The 21192-nt window shown below is 31.3% G+C and overlaps 1 protein-coding gene across 3 annotated transcripts in view; it reads right to left on the reverse strand.

Annotated features, from left to right (window-relative positions):
- whd (carnitine O-palmitoyltransferase whd) overlaps positions 1–21192 on the reverse strand; it is a 147092-nt gene that overhangs the window by 2318 nt on the left and 123582 nt on the right. For all 3 annotated transcript variants that reach the window (XM_075372888.1, XM_075372887.1, XM_075372886.1), the window contains 4 exons: positions 11165–11279; positions 9723–9857; positions 8757–8891; positions 5167–5526 (listed from right to left, as the gene is read on the reverse strand). In XM_075372888.1, the coding sequence (XP_075229003.1) occupies positions 5167–5526; positions 8757–8891; positions 9723–9857; positions 11165–11279 (745 nt within the window). The remainder of the gene's footprint in view (positions 1–5166; positions 5527–8756; positions 8892–9722; positions 9858–11164; positions 11280–21192) is intronic.

Consider the following 21192-nt stretch of genomic DNA (forward strand, 5'->3'; position numbering starts at 1 on the left):
TGCTTTGATTTCACTGCTCAGGATGTATTTTTTACATGCCAGTATTAGAGGTTTATAAATAGGATAATTTATTTTTATTTAATAATTTCAGACAATTTATATATATATATATAAATTGTATTTTTTATAATTAAAAACAAACTTGAACAACCCAAGTACAAAATTACAAAGTAAATGAAATGACACTTACTTTGTTTTTCTTTTCTTTATTCCAATGGCACTTACGGTATCCCATATCACCACTTGTGTATAAGTTATATAAAATTACATATCAAAACATAACTTTTTCTTTTTTTAAAAAAAAATTAAAAGATTAAAATTAGAATTACTATCATATATAGAAAACATGAAGTCAATTAAATAAAATAATTAACTTATTATTATTTTTTAAAACTAGATTTTTAGAACACATTAGAAATTTTAAAAATGGTAAATTGGGTTTGGGTTTATCTAATGTTGCTGACCACCTTATTAAAAAAAAAAAATCTGTATCTGATATTCAGACAAATTTGGAAATCGTGAAAATCAAGATTTAATTAAAATAATAATAGTAAAAGTTCGGACATTTTTGGAGAGATTTTAGATACATAGGTACAAAAGCATTTCCAACTTGATCAACTTTCAGACATAGTATGAACATGGCACTATTATAAAAGGCAACAGATGGGAGCACGTTTTTAGATAAAAATAGATATAATCAGAATGTATATAAATATTTTCAAATCCACTGAGTAATGAAACACTGGCTGGCCAGGTTACATGGCATAAATGTCTAATAATTTTATTTTTTAATTCTTAATTCTTAACTGACATCATTGACGTCTTTATTGGCATTACTTTTTTCAGTTCTTAATTGATATCATATTTAAATATATACAATTATTTTATTTAATTGACTTCATGTTTTCTATATATGATTTTAATTTTAAAATTTTATTTTTCTATAAAAAAAAATTGTTATGTTTTGATATGTAATTTTATATAACTTATATACAACTGATGATGCAGGATCCCGTGAAAGTGCTATTGGAATAAAGAAAATAAAAATAAGGTAAGTGTAATTTCATTTACTTTGTAATTCTGTACTTGGGTTGTTCAAGTTGGTTTTTAATTATAAAAAATACATTATATTGGTACAGAGGAATATGGGTGTTATAAGTATTGACTAAAAAAAAAAAAAAAAAAAAAATATATATATATATATATTTAAATTCTATTAAATAAACTACAAAAAAATATATATATATATTTAAATTCTATTAAATAAACCACCTAGTACTGAGTAGTAAAAATTTAATAGAATTTAGATATTTTAACAATAGAGAGGAATAACATGTATCTTAAAAATATTAATTTCAGTAAAATAATATACATAAATATAAATTAATCAAGTATTTAACATTTTCATTAATTTGTTTGTGATAGAAAAAAAGACTATTTTTAAATAAATGCAACAATGGGAACCCAGGTGGTTGGTGAGAAGTAGACTACTGGCCAAGAAATAAAGAAATTAGTTATCAGACCGAAAGAAGAAATTCTATTAGTCACATTGAATTTGCGAAGTAGACATCATGTTGGCTAAAAGGAGATCATAGCCCAGGAACTAGCCAAATGCAAGATATCAATTGCAGCTTTGTCCGAACTACAGCTCACGGAATTTGGATTGATGACAGTACAACCTCCAGTTGCCAATGAGATGACATTATTCTACTCCGGTGGTGATAAACAAGAAGCAGGTGTTGGGTTCATGGTGGTTAGCCGAGCAGCTAAAAGCATAATTACCTTCCAGCCAATATCAAGTCGGTTAGCAGTCCTCAGCATTGATGGCACCATCAGGACCCACATCCTGTCAATCTATGCCCCAGCTGAAACAAGCTCTGATTCAGCCAAGGATAAATTCTGTACCCCACTCCAACACATGCTGGGGATTCAATCCAAACTGAGATAATCATCCTGGCTGGCGATTTCAATGCTACATTGGTGTGAACAGGCTTAAATGGGAGCTACCACTGGGCAACTTCAGGCATGTAGTCATCAACAACAATGGCCTGTGCTTATTATTCTTCGCAGCATCAAATAATCTGGTTGTGGGGAAATAGCATCTTCCAACACCCATTCAAGACCAGATCACTTGGCGAAATCATCCGGCATTATATTCTGACCAGTATTGGATTATATTCTGACCAGTTCCCAATTTTGGTCACTCCAGGATGTGCATGCCATGCGAGGCCAGACTGTAGATCTGATCATTACCTTGTTCGAGCCAAAATACAATAGATGTATTTTGTGCAATACGCAAGTCACCACCAACAGCCAGACTGATCTGGTAACACCTGCTGGATTCCATACCCAGAAGGGAATTCCAGATTGCACTTTCGAATTGAATTAACCAACTAGAAACAACAGATGATGAGAAGAACCAGGTATCAAAAGCCATCATGGATTGTGCCAAACCATTGTGTCCTGCCATCCAACATAGAACGCAGCCATGGATTTCATATCAGTGCCTGGATATGGTAGAAAAACTAAAACAAGTAAAATTGACGACTATTGGCAATTAAACAAAGATCCAACAGAAAATGAAAAAAGATAGGGAGGCATATTGGAATGAGATAGCAGCTGAACTTGAAGGAGCTGTATCCAAACACGAATGCCATACCCTGTACCACACACTCAGAAAGTTAAGCAGGAAGACAAGATCAACTAACGACATCTGAAAGATGGAAGGATCCTTTCTGCAGTCACCAAATGAACAGCTACAGCACTGGAAGGAGTTTTTCCAGTAACTCTACAACCTCCACAATCCTCCACAGGGGCGCTACAAATTGATGCACCAGCAATGCCATTAAACCATAACCAACCAGCGATTGAAGAAGTTAAAGTAGCAATAAGGTCGTTGAAGAATGGCAAAGCACCTGGGGTGAATAAGGTCCAGCAGAGGCGATCAACACTGAAGGAGCCATTCTGCTTCAACAACTCCACATACTATTTTAGTAGATCTTATTGAAGCCACCTTCCACCTAGAAGAAAGCTGTCCAATCCATAAAAAGAGGGATAGTCAAGATTGCAAAAAGTGTCGCAGCATCAGCCTCCTTTCAATCACTGACAAAGTGTTCATGAAAGTCATTCAACTGTGACTGCAGAAACATCGTGAACAGACAAGCCATGAAGAACAAGCTGGATTTCAGCCACATGGTGGCTCTTGTGATCAGAATTTTGTCTTCTGCCAGCTGATAGAAGAAAGAATCAAGTGCAGAATATGAACAGTTATTGTGTTCATCGACTTTAAATCAGCATTCTACTGCATCCCGTGGCCTGCACTGTGGAATACACTGAAAGGCAAACATGTACCCCGGGAAATCATTCACCTTTTCCAAACATCATACAATGGGTTGTTAATCAGCTGTGTGTGAATTCAAAATGAATTATTCGATGGATTTTTCATTCAAACAGGAGTTTGCCAGGGAGATGTCATCTCCCCGCTGCTGTTCAACATTCTAATTGACGCTATAATGAAGAGAGCATTTGCAGGAAGTTGTGGAGTACAATATGATAAGGATCACTTACCTAACCGATCTGATGTTTGCAGACGACAGCGCCACATTTACTAACAGTAATGCTGAGGCAACAGATATTTTGTATGAGATCTTTTGTATAGCAGAGCCCTTTGGACTCCATTGTTTACCATCACAATCTATTGTTTACCTCGAAGGAGCTTATATCGAACAAGTCCAAGAATTCAAATAACTCGGATCACTGATCCAAGAAAAGTGCCATCTACAACTGAAATTCACGCCAGGATTAGGCAGGCAGCTACAGCTTTCGCCTCACTATAATGGTGTCTATGGAAGCAGGCAAACATTACCATCCAGACAAAAGCCCGGTTCTTTCGCATACTTATCATTGCAATTCTCCTCTATCGATCAGAAACTCAGACCCTCCCCCAAACAGACTTGACTGGCTTTCCAAATGAAAAGGTTTTCCAAATGTTGTGCCTGCTCCAGATCATATGGTTCTCACTTTACGACCATATCCAAAATGAAGTCATCAGATCAAGATGCGGGCAGCAACCAACAGTTGAAGAGCAGATCCAAAGTACAAAGCTGTTTCCTTCAATGTACTCCTCTACCTTATTCACACACTTTTCCCAGCAGTATTTCCACTTCGCAAAGCAGTCCTGGATAACTTCATTTGAAATGGCCTTTAAGGTCTGTGACAAATTTTCTTTAATGTCATCAATAGTCTCAAAACATTGTCCTTTAATCATTTCTTCAAAAATTTAATCGAAAATTCTTCCTTCCAAGCCAATTTTTTAGATTAGGAAACAAGTTATAATCACTGGGAGCCAGATCAGTCTCATCAACTGTCACAAATCGACATAAAAATTCCTCTACATTGTGTCAAAAGAGCTCAAGACAATCACTTGAAATGTTTTTTGGTAATGTTTTTGGTCAGGCATGAGCAAACACAGCACCTGTCTAGCACACATCTTGCTCATGCCGAAATGTTCTTGAAAAATATTGTGAACATGATCTGTTCACATGCCTGCAGACTCTTCTAACTCGATCATTGTCATTCGTCAATCTACCAAAAAAGTTTTAGGCACTTTTTCTATCATTTCTGGCTTAGTCACTTCAGAAGGGCATCTACAGCATGGTTCGTTATAGGTGTTTGTCCCATTTTAAGCTCTGCAATTCAGCATTTAACTGTTATATTTGATGGAGAAATGTCTCTGTATATATCAACCTCTTCTTTAATTTCCTTTGCACTTAAGCCTTTCAGAAAAAAGTATTTAATCATTGCAAAAATTTCCAGTTTTTCCATATTTCAAAAAACTCCCTAATTCTTTACTTTTATAGACTGTAAATACCTTACAAGTGATACAGTGACTTGAAACTCTTACAGTAAATAAATGAAGAATGGAATCATGCAACGGTCGAGAAATTAAGCGTACTAATGCCATCTCTCTATGTGAGGCCTGGAACTTTTAACCCATTCTCGTATACATACATATATACATATATATATACACATGTGCATACATCTTTTCAGAACCTTTGTTAAAGATTTATAACAAACAGTTAAATAAAATAATTAAAGTTTATCACCATTTAAAACAAAAAAATTATTTTTATAGTAAATATTTAATTATAAAATAGAACTTACAGTAACAGGTGAGCTCTTTTTACTTGAAATATGAAAGAACAATAAATCTTCACCAGCGACAATATAAGATACACCATAGCCATCATCTGCAACGGGTCCAAAACCACCACCAGCCGATATACAACGAGGAAATTTCTTCAAGTCTAATCTTGAAGTCTGACCGTGAGGGGTTTGGGATGTAGACAATCTCCAGGGTTCACTTAAAACTTCCTTAAGAAATGGAGAATCCACTTCTAAATATTTTGATACAACATATAGGCAGAACAGATGTCTATCTATTCCTTTACCACACATTGCATCTTGGTAACCTTTTTGGTGCATGTCACATGCTTTTTGTAATAATTGAATTCGTTCTTCCACCTAAAAGAAAGTAAATACAAAAAGAGTATTTTCACATAATTTACCTTTTTTTCCTAACCCAAACAACACTTTATGTTCTATACAAAATTTATTAACTACTACTACAATATGAAAGCAACAATCTAAAATCTAGTAATTTCAGAGAGAGTATTTAAGCCCAAGCATTTTTAGATAAATTCATTTTTTTAGAATTTTATTAGACAAATATAGGAAAATGAAAGATGGTTACCCATGACATTATAATGGCATGTCTATTTCAAATGAAGTTTATTTGCCAATAAAGCATTTATTTTCTGTAGTAAATACACAAGAACAGCATAACAAAATTTTAAATTCTGAAAATCTGTACAGCATCCACAAACAACCACTTAATTCAGTGAAAAGAGATTGAAATGTCTCATCAAAAAAATATTTGTCCAAGTTTATACTAGGTGAAAGTAAATATGGAGATTAATCAGTTTTACAGCTTTCTGAACACTTCTAGATAAACTACTATGTCAAGAAAATTTCTTAACTGACTTTCTAAGAGTAAATAACAGATCCCAAATCCTTCATAAACTTTCAGAAATACTTGGTAAATTGGAAAAAATATGGTAAAACTTCTTGAAATAAAAAAAAAAAGAAGAAAGAAGTAACTAATCATTATGTAATGAATCTATTTGGCAACTACTAAAAACATTTAAAAAACTTATTTGACAAATTAAATATAACTGAAAATTTTAAAACTCTCAATGTACAATATTAAAAGGCTGGCATAAAGATGCATTTCTGATCACTAGTTACAACTAATTTCTTTTTAAATAAATTTTTGGTGAGATTGAATATTTTGGTATTAGCTACCATAAATATCTCACTAAGCGGTAAAACCGCACCCAGCATTGTTTAACTACAGGAAGTACTTTATTAGAAATAGTTACTACTGCTAGCATTTTACCCTTGTTTTACACTCTTTAAAAAAATTTTCAGGAAGGTACCTCTCAGATGTTTAAAATGTTGTAAAACCATTAAGGGGTGCAGTTCAGAATATTACTCAGAACCCAAACTACACATAAAATATTGTTAAAGTTTTATATATTCATGAGCGCAAAGAATGGAGGGAGATACCATTCATTTAACAATAAAATATTTTATTACATTTTATTAATATTTTACTATTAAATGGATGGAAGAAGACAGCTATCTCCCTCCTATTTAAAGTTAAAGATTTATTAATATTTTTTTAATAAACATGTACTCATCATTTGAAGAAGTATCCATCACTGCAAAAGTGTTCATTAAAATAAGTAAAACAACTGAAATGTAGTAAGAAGAGTCTTTATTAAAATAATAATTTTAATATTAAATCCTTCTAGGATGGTTTGCTATAAATTTTTCATTAATCTAACACATTACTATATGTTTGAAAACAAATTAACCGAGGAATAAATACATTTAGCATGGTTATCAGAAGTGCTGCAATTCTAAGAGTAAACTTTCTCTGTTAACACAATTAATTTATATATTACCTTCCTTTTTTAAAAGAGTGTTCCAAAAGTAATGCACTGTGAACATGGGTTAAAAAAAGAGACATGAAATGTCTTACAGAGGACAGCAGCGTATAGCCTGAAATCTCAGCAGATCGTATAAGTTGTTCACTGTCTATTACGTTGTTGCATAACAATATCAAAGCAATCTGAAGATGAGAGAAAAATGAACTTGATTCACACAACAAAATTCAAGTAAGGCGCATACACAAAATCATAAAAGAGATAATAATATGTAAATAATTTATCAATTGTTATGGGAAGTATGTTGTGATGGTACTGCAGATTTTAGCACCATACAGCAATGTCACAAAACATTTAGAGAAGGCAGGAATATCACATATGAACCACGACTCTGGCTAACCATCTGCTGCTACAAGCATAACTACTGTTGCCATGGTAATCATTGAATACCACCACAAGATGGCAAAATTGAAAATGAAACCAGAATATTAAAAACTACAGTACACTTCATTTTAACAGAACGTTTGCACATAAAAAAAAGTTGCAGCATGATGGTACCACATTATTGAATGAACAGCAGAAAGCAAAAATTGCACAAGAATTGCTTACATGTTATGAAAGAAAGGCAAGCAATTCTTGAATCAAATAATTGGTACTGATGAAACAACATGTTACGTGAATTACATGTTATGTGAATAACTTGTAATGAGAACTTTTTTTTTTTTTTTAATCTGAACTGAAATCACAAAGCAGTATTTGGAAGAATCAACACTGTCTGTGAGCAAAGAAATGTTACTGCATTCAATCAAAAACAAAGCAAATGATATTCGCTTACAATAAAGGTGTTATTGCATCAGAAAGAGTAACAAATGATGTTAGTGTAACTGCTGCTTACCACAGAAACTTTATTCAGAAGGTTTGGAGACTGAAAATTCAAAAACTGTGTTCAGAAAAAACGACAGTGGCATGTCAATTTTGCATATCCACATATTGCGAGTTCTATCATTGATACTTTCGTCATTTATGCTTGGGAAGTGCTTTGCCATCCGCCACATAGCTCTGATTTGAGTTTAATCTCTTGTTAAACTCTCTGGATGTTAATCTCTTTCCAAATCTAAAGAACTGCTCCAAGGAATCTGTTTTAGCAATTTCAAAGAGAAACTGCTGCCTTGATCCTGGAAATCTGACACCTCAATAAAGATTGTCTCCTAACAGGAATCTAAGTTTGTCACACTGGATGGTTAGCATGCATTACTCATGGGGGGGCATTATATTGAACAGCTGTCAACTTAATTTGGTGAACAAATAAATTTTCTTTGAATCCTGATGAACTGCGCATTATTTTTGGAACTACCTCAATAAGTTGAATATTCAGACTGTATAATACAGAATGCCCATTAAAAATACAATTGATAATACAGTAATGTATTATTAAACATAATCAAAAATTTTAGAAATATTTAACACATTCTACACAACCCAAAGTGATTTGGATAAGTAACTGACCTAAGATAAAATAAAAACTTCAGTTAGAACAGTTCTTGTCCACGTGAAGTGTGATATATGTATAAATAATCTTAAAAAATTACAACATTCAAAATTACTTTTTTTATCCAAGCTGCTTTTTTGATGTCTAAATATTTAACACCAAGTTTTTCATTTCGACAAACAATTATATCTAAAGTTTGCTCTAACTGAAGTTAAAATAATTAATATAATTGTTATGTAAATATTTGTACATACTGTGCAATCTTTATTTTGCATTGATCTAACCCAAGCTGCAGATTCAATGGTACAAGGTCGAACAGTCTCTGTACGGCCCTCTCTAAACAGACGAGTCATTGAAGCTTCATATGTTAGACTAAATTTTCCCGCATCCTGAAATAGAAATTATTTCATTTTATATATATATATATATAAACATTTAAATTTTATTTAATAAACCGTCTATTACAGAATACAGTTTAAAAAGCTCATATCATAAAATTAATCTGTGTGGAATTTATAAAATTAAATGTAATGATTATGATGGTATTTATAAAGGAAAATAAATAGATCCTTTAAAACTGGATTTCTAGAACATTATAGAAATTTTAAAAAAATAATAAATTAGGTTTATAATATGACATACCATCTAATAAATAATAAACATTATATTTCTGATATTAACGACAAATTTAGAAATATCAGAAATTAATAAAGATGACAAAAAATTAAATTAGAAAAATATTACATATGTAAATACAAACATAATTTTAATCTGATAAACCATCAGACAGTGTTTGAAATTGCAACAGATAGCAGTACATGTGTAAATTAACACACAATTTTTATTATTTTAGTATTTTCAATTTAACGTTTTTATTATGCAATAATGGAATTTTTTATTCATGACAGGATTACTGGATCCTGTGAAAGTACTTAAATTAAGGCAAGATATGTTTTATCTAAATATTCTGTACTACGTGGTTTATTAAATAGAATTTAAATATAATTTAACAGTACTGAGGAATAATATGAATCATAAAAGGATTAATTTTAGTAATATATATATATATATAAATATATTCTGTAAATTTGCATAGTAGAATGTAACACAAAAATATTAAATATAAAAAAAGATTGTACATCAATTTATAAAATTCAAACAACATAATTATATTATCTGATAGTGTTAAATTTACATGAAGTAATCTCTTGTAAACTTACCCGATAATATGCAAGCTGGAGTGCCATTTGTATATAGGCATCAGGGCTAACTCTGCATTCTTTCATAAATCCTTTACCATATAAATTATGTACGTAAATTCTTAATTCAATGTCATCTATTAAACCAAGTACCACCTAGAAGAAAAGAATGAAGATAAATTATAGAATTAATTAAGCCTAAAAAAATAAGCCATTATAAAGTAATAAATAAATTAACAATTAATATAATCCACCTTATTCAGCTTACCAACACCTTACCAGCATCCAAAGATACATTCTCTGCATCTTTCGGCTTACTTGGAAGACATCATCAGGAGTTAAAATTAATGCATTTAAGTTAAAGTTTAAAAATCATAGTTAAAATTTGAAATTTTGAATACCTGAATTGCATACAACATGCAGGAGTATATTTTTTCATTTTTAGCAAAAATATTTTAGGTAGAAAGCTATGTAATGGGTACCATGATTTGACTTCCAGAAAATTTTGACATATCTTCACGTTTCACATCCCCCAAACCCCAAAACCACCATCAACTCAAAGGTTTATACATATATATTTCACTTTCTTGTGGACACGATAACTGCCATAATTTTGTGCCAATCACTTTAAAATTGATACATAAAATATAACGACCCAAAATCTCAGTCGAGTTTGTTAATGGGCAAAATCGGACCATGGGGGTAGCTTTTTCAAAAAAGCAAAAATCATTATAACCTTATTAAGTAAAACATAGAATTCGTTTAAAGTTCCTACTATTCTTTGGATAAGGGCCTAAAACTTATCTAAGTAAAGTTTTTTTATATCACAAACCATTGGCCCAGGGGGTGGAAAAAAATGGGGTTTCTAAGACAAAAAAAATCATACCTCCCTTAATAGGCATAGTATCAAATTGGTTTAAAGTAGTCATAGTCCTCTAAACATTATCTAAAACTTTTGTCTGAAAAATTTTTTGATACGACCAACCCTTATGGCAAAATGTTGGATGACCAAAATGTTGCTGGACTGTAAGATGTGACTTGTCGTATGCTAAACATCTGAAACTTTTTTTACATGCAACCATTGTCGTATTAAATAAATTTGAAATTTTTCTTAACTTTAGGATGGAAATCTTTTTTATCCCCTACTATGCACTGGTGAAATCTACCTCTGCCTTCCAGTATGCCGAAAGGGTTTTTTTTTTATAGAAGTAACATTACTCGACTTATTGTTTGGAAACACTGCCATCATTTTACATAACTAGAAGAGTCACCTTAAAAACAAGTCATTATGAAACTTGATCAATTAAAATAATACTCTATCAACAAAGTACTTCACAGAGAAATTACTCTTTTAAACCCCCAGGCATGGGCATCAAAGATTTGTGGAAGAAAAATTATTTTAAAATTCATACTCCATTACACATCCAGCAGTTAGAAAAAAATGAACACATAGATTTAATTACCTGATAAGAACGATCAATGGCAGCTAAACAAGAAGGTGAAAAGTCCCACTGTAATCGAGTTGGGACAGGTGGCTGAAATTCTGCTTTGCCAACAGTATGGCCATCTTCCCCATATCTAAATAAAGCATCAAAATAGTTAACATAATAAAGAAAAATAAGGAAGAAGGATACAGCAGAAACATTATTCTATATTAAATATATAATTCTAAAAATTAAGTACAGAGACATCTCAATAATTTAAAATCCAATAGTTCAAGCTATAAAAGTTTGAATTCATGAGATCTTGAATTACTGGATTTTAATTAAAAGCCCTAAATTAATGGTATTGTCTTTTAATTTGTAAAGATCTTATAAATCTATTATGTGTCTTTCAATTTGTGAAGATATTATAAATCTATAACTACTAATATGGTTAAAAAAAATGTAATCGTACTTAAAATATTGTGTACTGAATATAATGTAAAAAGCAATGCATTACTGATGCCAAAAAGACATTTTTGTTTTTGACAAAGTCATTATTTTCTGCAGACAATAACCACACCATTGAAAATAATTTTTCTATGAACATTCTACTGATCCTGGACACAGTGCCTACAATTCTGTCTGCTTAACAATTTTAATGCTTTTGACTTTGGGCATTAAAGAGTTTTTTTTCACCTTTTATCATCTTCATAGTTACATTGGTTTCAATTTCCTTCTATTTTTTGTGTAACCTGACAATTTCTTTTATCATTTCCTACACTTGCATCATAAAAAAAGCTTTGAATAATCACATCTCATTAACACTTCTTTCAATACTAAAAAAAATTTAACAAATCATCTTAATGTGGTACAATATTTCAATAATTTAACTTAAATTACTTTAAAATACATATCTTAAATAACCAGACTAGGTTCTCATGCATGGTTGAGACTGGGGATTACAGAAACATGGGTTCTTAACCTGCCAATTTAAACAAGCAAGTTACATGTGGTCTTGATTCTCTAATTTCAAATATTTTTTATCATTTTTATTAGTATCATTGTTAAGATTGTGTAAATTCATTTCTGTGTATTAGCTCTAAGTGAACTGTTTCAAAAGTCGAAATAAACCTTTACTATAAGCTACTTTGTACCCAGACAATCATTAATTTGAAAGTAAATCTTGTCAATTATTTTTTTAATAACTTTTTATAGTTTGTTAAATTCATGAAATATTGATTTTACATAAAATTTCTAGGGAAACTTCAAAAAATATATTGAACGGTAATTTATTTTTAGGTGCTAATACATGCTAAATTTTAAAAGCAAATGGAATAAATGAATAATTTTTTAATAAACCAATAACTAATGTAAGGAATTAAAGTATAAACATGAAAATCGGTTCTCTAAGGCGGATGAGGAAGAAATGTCCCAATGGCTGAAAGAACAGAAGAACCTAGGGAAGTATACCTTGAATGGAAATCCGGCAGGTTTAGAGACAGTAAGGTGGCAGCCGCACCACCAATTTAGCTCTGCACAGTGCTCATATCGCAGTCAGAAGACAATTTAATTAATGGAACATACACATATGCCTCGGATTGGACTGGATTGTGGTAAACAATCAGAAACACTCAAACATTTGAAATTCTTGACATATTATGCTAGGGTACATGGAATGTCAGAAGAATAACAGATAAAATGATTTTACTGGAAAAGATCCCACTAGAATACAAAATTGATATTGCTTATTAATGGAAACTAAAATGAGGCTAGTAAGAAATTATGACTATACACGGTTATATATAGTGGAGTTTCACAGAGTGGAAAAGCTAAAGCAGGTGTAGCAATAATAGCACATAATAAATGGAAACACCAATAAGCATGTATAAATGGATTGACAAAAGAATTTCAGTTTTGATGCAAGACAAAAAGAGGATATATATATTTCACATGTGCATACATGCCAGAAGAGACCAAAACTGAAGAAGCAGGGGAGTTTTATGATCAGTTGTAACAAACATTAAATGAATGTAACATGAATGATTATATCACAATTGGTGAAGATTTGAATGCACGTTGGCAGGATGCCTTTAGAAGGACCTATTGGTACTAATGGAGAAGATGTTCTGAATTCCAACGGCAAACGATTGAAAGACTTTGCAAGTTTTAATAATCTACAAATAATGAATTCATATTTTAAACATAAGAAAATTCATAAGATTACTTGGTCAGCTAGAGGACACGCATCAACTATAGATTATTTTCTTGCAAATCAGAGGACAGCAAAGTTGTTTCGGGATACTAGAGTCTTCAGCCATTGGCACAGACCATTTCCTTTTGCGAGCTGAAATGAATGTCAAAGCATGATGGGTTAAAAGTTGACAGAAGGTTAACAAAAATATGAGATATAAGATTCAGCTCAGAAATAATCAGTAAGAACGTTATACGGTAGAAAAGTGTATTCGATTAATAACAACATTCAACAATCTAATGATATGAATGAAGAATGCAGCAGAATAAAAAAGATTTTATGGAAAGTGATTTATGAAGCCCTTGGATATTAAAGAAGGTCTTAACAGAAGAAGATATATTTTAGACTACATAGATGAAAGAGGGTATACAGAGAAAACAACAAACAAACAGAAAATAACTCATGAAAAAAATGGCTCATGATGAGGATGGAAGGGAATACAATAGACAGAGAATTATTACAAAGAACATATGTAGAGATCAACAAAATAATCAATAGGATTCTTTCATTACAAAGATAGAAAATGACATCCACAGACATCAAAATATTGCTTATAAAGTAATGAAATGTCTGAATAGTGAAGAAAGAAACCTAGCGAATAGCAGCTGTAGAACCTTTGATTTTTTGGCATATTTTGGAAAGCTATGGATAACAAATTTTGAGAATGAAGAGTTAGATACTTTTGAGGATTGCAAGAAAATAGATCGATTGGAGATGTCAGCATTAAGACAAGCATTAAATGATAGCAAGAATGAAATGGCTACTGGATGTGATTGTAATTGAATCGCTCAAATTTGTTAATATAGATGTGAAGAAGAGAGTTTTGCAACTGCTTTTAATTAAAATTAAACATAAATTTGAGAAGTTCAACTTTAATCAGAAATAAAACACAAACTGGATCGGAAAAGTGATACGATTTTAAACAAAACAATTTTCATCAATGTTTGAACAAAATAATGTAAATGAAAATAAATAGAAAACTTATCAACAACAGAAAACAATTAACAAAAAATAGATTTAAAAAAATAAAAATCACTTACTTTTCGGTTTTTTCTAAAAAGAATTAAATAAATATAAAAATTGTTACTTAATAAAGTAGTTGCTCAATGTGGCCGCCGTTCTGTGCAATGCATACACAGTTAACCTCAGTGAATCCATGCTAGCCAGATATGTCTAATAGCATCATTATTATTTCTAATAGTAGCTCCAGCTTCTATTATACAATTTCTCAATTCTTCTGTGCCAATATGAGTGAAATACACTAACAACTTCATCCAATCCAGTCCATTGATGTGAGATAAGGAGATCAAGTGGCCATTTTACTGGTCCATCTTGACCAATCCATTGCTTACTAAATGTGTTATTTACATGATTCATCACATCATGACAGTAGAGAACAGGTGCACCATCATTGAAAAACCACATCTGCAATCTATCAAGTAGAATATCTTCCAAGAGTTTCATCAGATTTGTTTTGCAAAAAATGCAAGTACCACTCTCCATTGAGCCTTGGCGATAAGAAAAAGGGCCTATGAGGTAATCACCAAGACCACACCACACATTAAACAAAAAAGGGTGTTGGAAATGACTTGTAGTAGTCTCATGGGGATTCTCTTCCGCCCAAGTATCAGTGTTTTGATAATTTAAAATTCCATTTCTAGTAAAACAGATTTATCAGTAATTAGAATATTACTTAGAAATCAGGCTGATGTTCACATTTTATAATTAACCATTGACAGAATTTCATCCGTTAGAAGGTAAAAATAACTCTTGTATACGTTTTGCACGGAATACTTACAATTGTTGCTCCCATAACATTTGCCACACACTTGGTTGTGAAACATGAAAGCAATGTGAACCTTCTCGTACATAAGATGGGAGATAATTGTACTGCATTTAATATTGCTTCTTCAATGTTGGCATTTTTCACAAAATATTCGCAACCAGCATTGAATCATTGTAGTTTAGGCATATCTGTTTCTCAAACTCACCCTCTCCAAAGCCTCAAATGTTTTATGATCTGGTACTCTTTAATCTTAATAATTTTCCTTGTATTCATGCACACCTGCCTTGTGATGCTTCTAGTCACCACAACAACCCCCCCCCCCCCACCACTCTTCATAGCCCTAATGGGCTTTAACAGGAGTCGTCTTTCACCCTCTAACTTTTACATCTCATAGTAATAAGCCAGGCCTCGGTAGACATTTGCATCAGTGATCTGTAACTCATCTTTTGCCTTCACTCCAGGCCACACATCTTGAATGTCTTACATCATTTTGTATTCATGCACAGTAGTCAATCCATTTTTATTTACTTTACCATAAGTTAACAACATCTCCATCAACTCTGCAAATGAAAACAAATTTGTGGTATCAGCCATAGTGAATGACTGACTGAACAATAACAGCACAAACACCGCTCAAATGAATATTCAAATGCTAGACATTAAACTTAACTGTTAAGTTGTTCAGCTATTACTGCCAACCTATGAAAAAAAATTTTAATACGTTTTAGAAGGATGTAATTCAAATTTATTTTTACAATTTTTAGGATCTGTAGGTAAATTGCTCTGTTTCAAATTTTATTACTTTTCCAATCTAGTCGGTGTGGTTTGTTTCTAATTTAAGTTGAAATTCTCAAACTTGTGTTTAAATTGTAATAGACATTACTAGAGTTAATTTAAATTAATAGTTAAAAGAAGAGACAGACTTATAGGCCACATATTAAGGCATCCTGGAATAGTCGCTTTAATATTGGAGAGACAGGTAGAAAGAAAAAATTGTGCAGGCAGGAAATGTTTGGAGTATGTAAAACAAATTGTTAGGGATGTCGGATGTAGGGGGTATACTGAAATGAAAAGACTAGCACTAGATAGGGAATCTTGTAGAGCTGCATCAAACCAGTCAAATGACTGAAGACAAAAAAAAGACGTTACTTATCAATTTTCTCAGAATTAAATTTACTACAAAGTTAACTAGAGATTTTTATTTGTTCATTAGTACATTAACAAAGTTATTTTATTCTAAACCTAAAAAGTGTATTTTCCAACAAAACTTATGTGTTTTACCCCGTTTTTCTTAAAACCTAAGTTAGACAGAGGTCTTGAATCAGTTTTATTCAATTTCTTAGATCAAAAACCACAAGGAAAAACCAAATTTACCCCTCAATTTATACCCCAAGAATTTCAGTACGGTTAACTTCACAGAGGGAAGAGAAAGCAAAGCTAAAAGTTTCTCAAGCCAAAGTTCGCTAACAAACCGTTTTCTGACCTATGTTTATAAGAATTTTTTTTCTTATTTTTGACTATAAAATCATTTTTCAAAAGATTGATGTGCAATGTGGAATCACCTTGTAATGCTGAATATCTAAGGCACTGCAATAATTAAAATCTTTCCAAACATAAACTCTCAACTATATAATGAGCTACCAAAGGATATACTTTCTACAAGAGGTACTAACAGGACATAATAACAATTTAAAGCGATTAAAAATATATATACTAGTCCAGCAAAGTTGTCTAGTAAAGGATATAATAGACTTGCAATAGAAGATCTTGAATGATATGAATGACCTTGGTTAAATACAATTTACTATTATATTTGAAACTGTTAGATATCATCAAGAATAAAAAGTGAACTTTTACATTAGGTAAGCAGAACAAACAATTAAGAGATTTTCAGTTATGAAACCTCAGTAATAAAGTCAAAGAGAACTAATGAAAAGAGATTATAACTTTTACAACTGTAAAATTTTTTCAAAGCAGTAATAAATGTCATAAAATTATTTTTTTTAAAATCTAATTAGCATAAAAAGCAACATTTAACCTTTCTTAAACAAAAACTTACATGTAAATATTATACATAAGTTCAAAATTATAATTAAATACACATTATATAATCTATGATTTAAAGTATAATAAATGTACAGTCCAAAAAGAATGAAATTGTTTTCTATTTATGAATGTGCAATGAGAAAAACGACAGTAGGTGTAACAGAGTTTAATTTATCACTACAGTACTGTGTACATAAACACATATATTTTGCCGAATTTTGACCCACTACATCAGATGATTCAAAAAGGACTTAACAACTTTAGAAGCATTTAAAAATTTATTTAGATAACTTACATATTCAGTAAGGTCTCATATCATAGAACACACATCAAATTTTGATTCACATAGTTCAGTAATATCAAATTCAGCTACCAACACTGTCACCAGCGCTGTTAAAAATGGATACATCTACTGGTGCAGAATGTGCTGGCTGTGTGTTTTGGTTTCATGATTTGTAGTCAGCAACTGCAGTTCAATGTAATTTTTGTAGAGCGTACGATTAGGAGCCTCCAAGTACGCATACAATTTACTCTTGACACCAAATTTTCATTGAGACAGGTTAAACATACAAAATCACCAGGACACCCACACATCCTTGAAGTTGCTGTGAACAACTCGGAGAAAGCTTTTCCATGTGCATCATATGAGACTGGCATTCCACAAACGACTTTTTGGCACATATTACGTAAACAATAACAATTCCACTTGAAGCCATATAAACTAAACATGGTTCAACTCATTACAGATGACGACAAAGTTGCTTGGCTGCAGTTTTATGTAAAAATGTTGATAGAATTGCAGACAATAATATATTTTCAATGTAATTTTTAGTGATGAGTCAATGTTTCACATCAGAGGCAAGGTGAACACCAATAACTGCCAAATATGGGTTAGTGAAAACCCTCATGAAACTTTGCACAACATTTGTGATAGTCCTAAGGTCAATGTTTTTGTGCCCTAAGCAAACAAAGACTGCACGACCTGTTCTTCTTCCTGGAGGCCCCCGTAAATGGTATTATTATTTATCTGGACATGCTTCAAAATTTTCTAATTCTTCAGTTATATGATGATAACCAGATGGCCACCATTACTATCAGCAAAACGAAGCATCACCTCACTACCGCCTAGAAATCTGAGATTTTCTTAATACTCGATTCCCAGGTCGATGGATTGGTCATCCAACTGTATAGCCACCTTGCTACCCAGATTTAACACCCAGTATATTTTTTCTTGGGGGGGGGGGTTCATTAAAAATTGAGTTTATGTACCACCTATCCCTGCTAATCTTGTTGAGCTAAGACTTCAAATTAATGCCACAGCTACAGAGGTAATGCCCGCCTTGCTGACTACAGTCTGCAATGAAATCAACTTCAGGTGGGATTTACATCACATTACAAATGGAAGCCATATCGAATCAAAGTATATATTGGGTGACAAATTTTATGTGTTTTTCTATGAAATGAGACCTCTCAACCGAATCTGTAAGTTATCTCAAAAAATCTTTATGTGCTTTTAAAGTTGCAAAGTCCTTTTTGAAACAACTAATACATCTGTCACTTATTTATAAATTTTTTTACTTAAATCACAATACCCAAATACTTCCTTAACAACTTAACAAACATTATATACCAGGGTCAATTTCATTCTTACTGGACCATTCTTAACCAAGAAATTAAAATAAAATTTGCTAAAAATTAGATTAAATGAAAAGTATCAACAATTAATTTTAGATATGTAAATAAATTGCAATTATTATATGCATACGAGTATATTACAAACAGCAATTTTTACCCCTAATACAAGCAACAGCCATGCACCTGTATTGCTTCCTTCGCAAAAATAATAAAATGAAATAACAAATGAATAAAAATTAAAATGATAGATGACTTCCCATGAATCATGCAAATGTGTTAGGTTTATTTTTTCATGTTAACATTTTATGTATAATATTACTACTATTATTATTATTAAGATTATTGATTTTAAATTCATAGATTTTTAAATTCAAAGATAAATGCATTACAAAACCAAGCAAAAGACTGAGGAATACTTTGTTATTTCATATTGCAAAACATGGTCAGTGAATACATAAAAAAAATTTTTTTTAATTAAATAATGTAATTACGCTAACCTATTCTATTCTTTACATACAATCAATAAAAGTGAACAATTGTACATGAAAGATGAAAGAATATAAGAAAAAATAATTCAGATTGTTTCCAAAACAATCAAAATAATATTAGAAGAATTAACATTTTTTTATAAAAACAGAGTTACAACCATGAATAAAACTAGTATATTTAACAACAAAAAAAAGCATAGCATACATAAAGATGTACAGGATGAGCAGGGAAATGTGGATATACAGAAGAATACATGAATAACAGCAGAAGAAGATAAAATTAGCTTTTAACTATTAAAGAAGATTTAGCATTTTTATTGTTTAAATCCAACTGTGTATCCCTCATCTTTAAAATAGACTGGTTACATAACAAATGTGCTTTTTAAATAATTTAGTACTTTGCTATAAAAAGTTTTATTGCAAATTTCATCAAAGTAATTTCCTTCAGCAATATTACCGATTTTATTTCTGACCATTCACTAAGTTGTTAAAAAAACAAATCCTTTATCCCACTCTTAAAAACTTCCTTCAGCTGTTTTTTGCAGCACAGTGCCAACATCAACATCCTTATATAACATTCCTTTCATAGCTGATGTCAAGTAAGGAAGAAAATAAAAATTATCTTGTGCCACACAAATATTTCTAGACAAGAATGGATTGATATGCATGTATCATATATAATTTTATGTGACAATATGATCCAATTTCTGTTCATACTGGAGAATACTATGTCAACTTATCACTTACATGCCAACTTCTGGTATTACTTCCTCAGCAGATTTCCTTTGACCACTCAATATTTTTGTTGTTCATCAAATGGATGAATGACCAGTATAATAATAATCATCATCATCATCAATGTTATCATGACACTCATAGAAAGGCTTGTGTAACATAAACTAATGTGATTTTTCAACTTGAAGTTTAATATATGCTTCTTAAGCTACATCAATATTTCTGCAAGTTATTTTTGAAACTGAGTAAATTTTGACATTTATTTACCATTTAATGAATATTCTGAACTTCAATAAGATCACACTATATTTTACAAACACACCTGCTGCTATTGCTGCACAGCAAAGAAGACTGAAATATTGGCCACATTGTCATCAATGCTGTCAACATATAAAACAATAAATACTGTATCATGATTGCCTTTTTAAACAGAAGGAGCTGATTCTGGGAATTGGGAAAGTTTTGATTCAAGTTCACTTGCCATTATAAAATAAATCAATGAGTAAAAACAAACATTGTATTTAATACTTTCAAGAGTCAAGAACATAAAAATAATTAAAAAAGATTGCACAAGTCAAAACACATGTTAACAACAAATAAAAAATGTCTGTTAAAGAGATCTAATATTCTTGTCCTTAGTTTTTTAAAAATCGCCAAAATAAATCTCCTTACAACTTAATAGTTGTAAAATTCTTTGGACGCTTCATGGAATGCTATAAGGAAATTGAAAGCTGTGAAGGATAAGAAATGTTGAATATAATTTTCTGCCTTTCCTAGCATTTTCACTCTAACATTCATAGTTGATGCATTCCGGAATACCTCCATCCTCAAAACTACTTTTAGCACTGAGTCTTCCTCAGTTGGGATTGTCAAATCAGGTCAAAATTGATTGGAATTGTTTGTTTGAATGATTGAAGTTGCAATTCAGTATATTTTAAACTGTATAATATTGAATTAAAATCTAAACCTGAATGATGCAAGGTAATCTGGATCAACATACCTGGTTCCTTTGAAAGAAAGAAAAACATAATTTAGCCACCAGCAAAAATCAGGAAGGTAGTACATGAATATTTAAACCTTACTAACATAACAATGGATTATTTATTCTTCTAAACCATAAAATGCA

The sequence above is a fragment of the Lycorma delicatula genome, chromosome 8 (genome assembly GCF_047948215.1).
Source record: "Lycorma delicatula isolate Av1 chromosome 8, ASM4794821v1, whole genome shotgun sequence".
Classification (NCBI taxonomy): domain Eukaryota; kingdom Metazoa; phylum Arthropoda; class Insecta; order Hemiptera; family Fulgoridae; genus Lycorma; species Lycorma delicatula.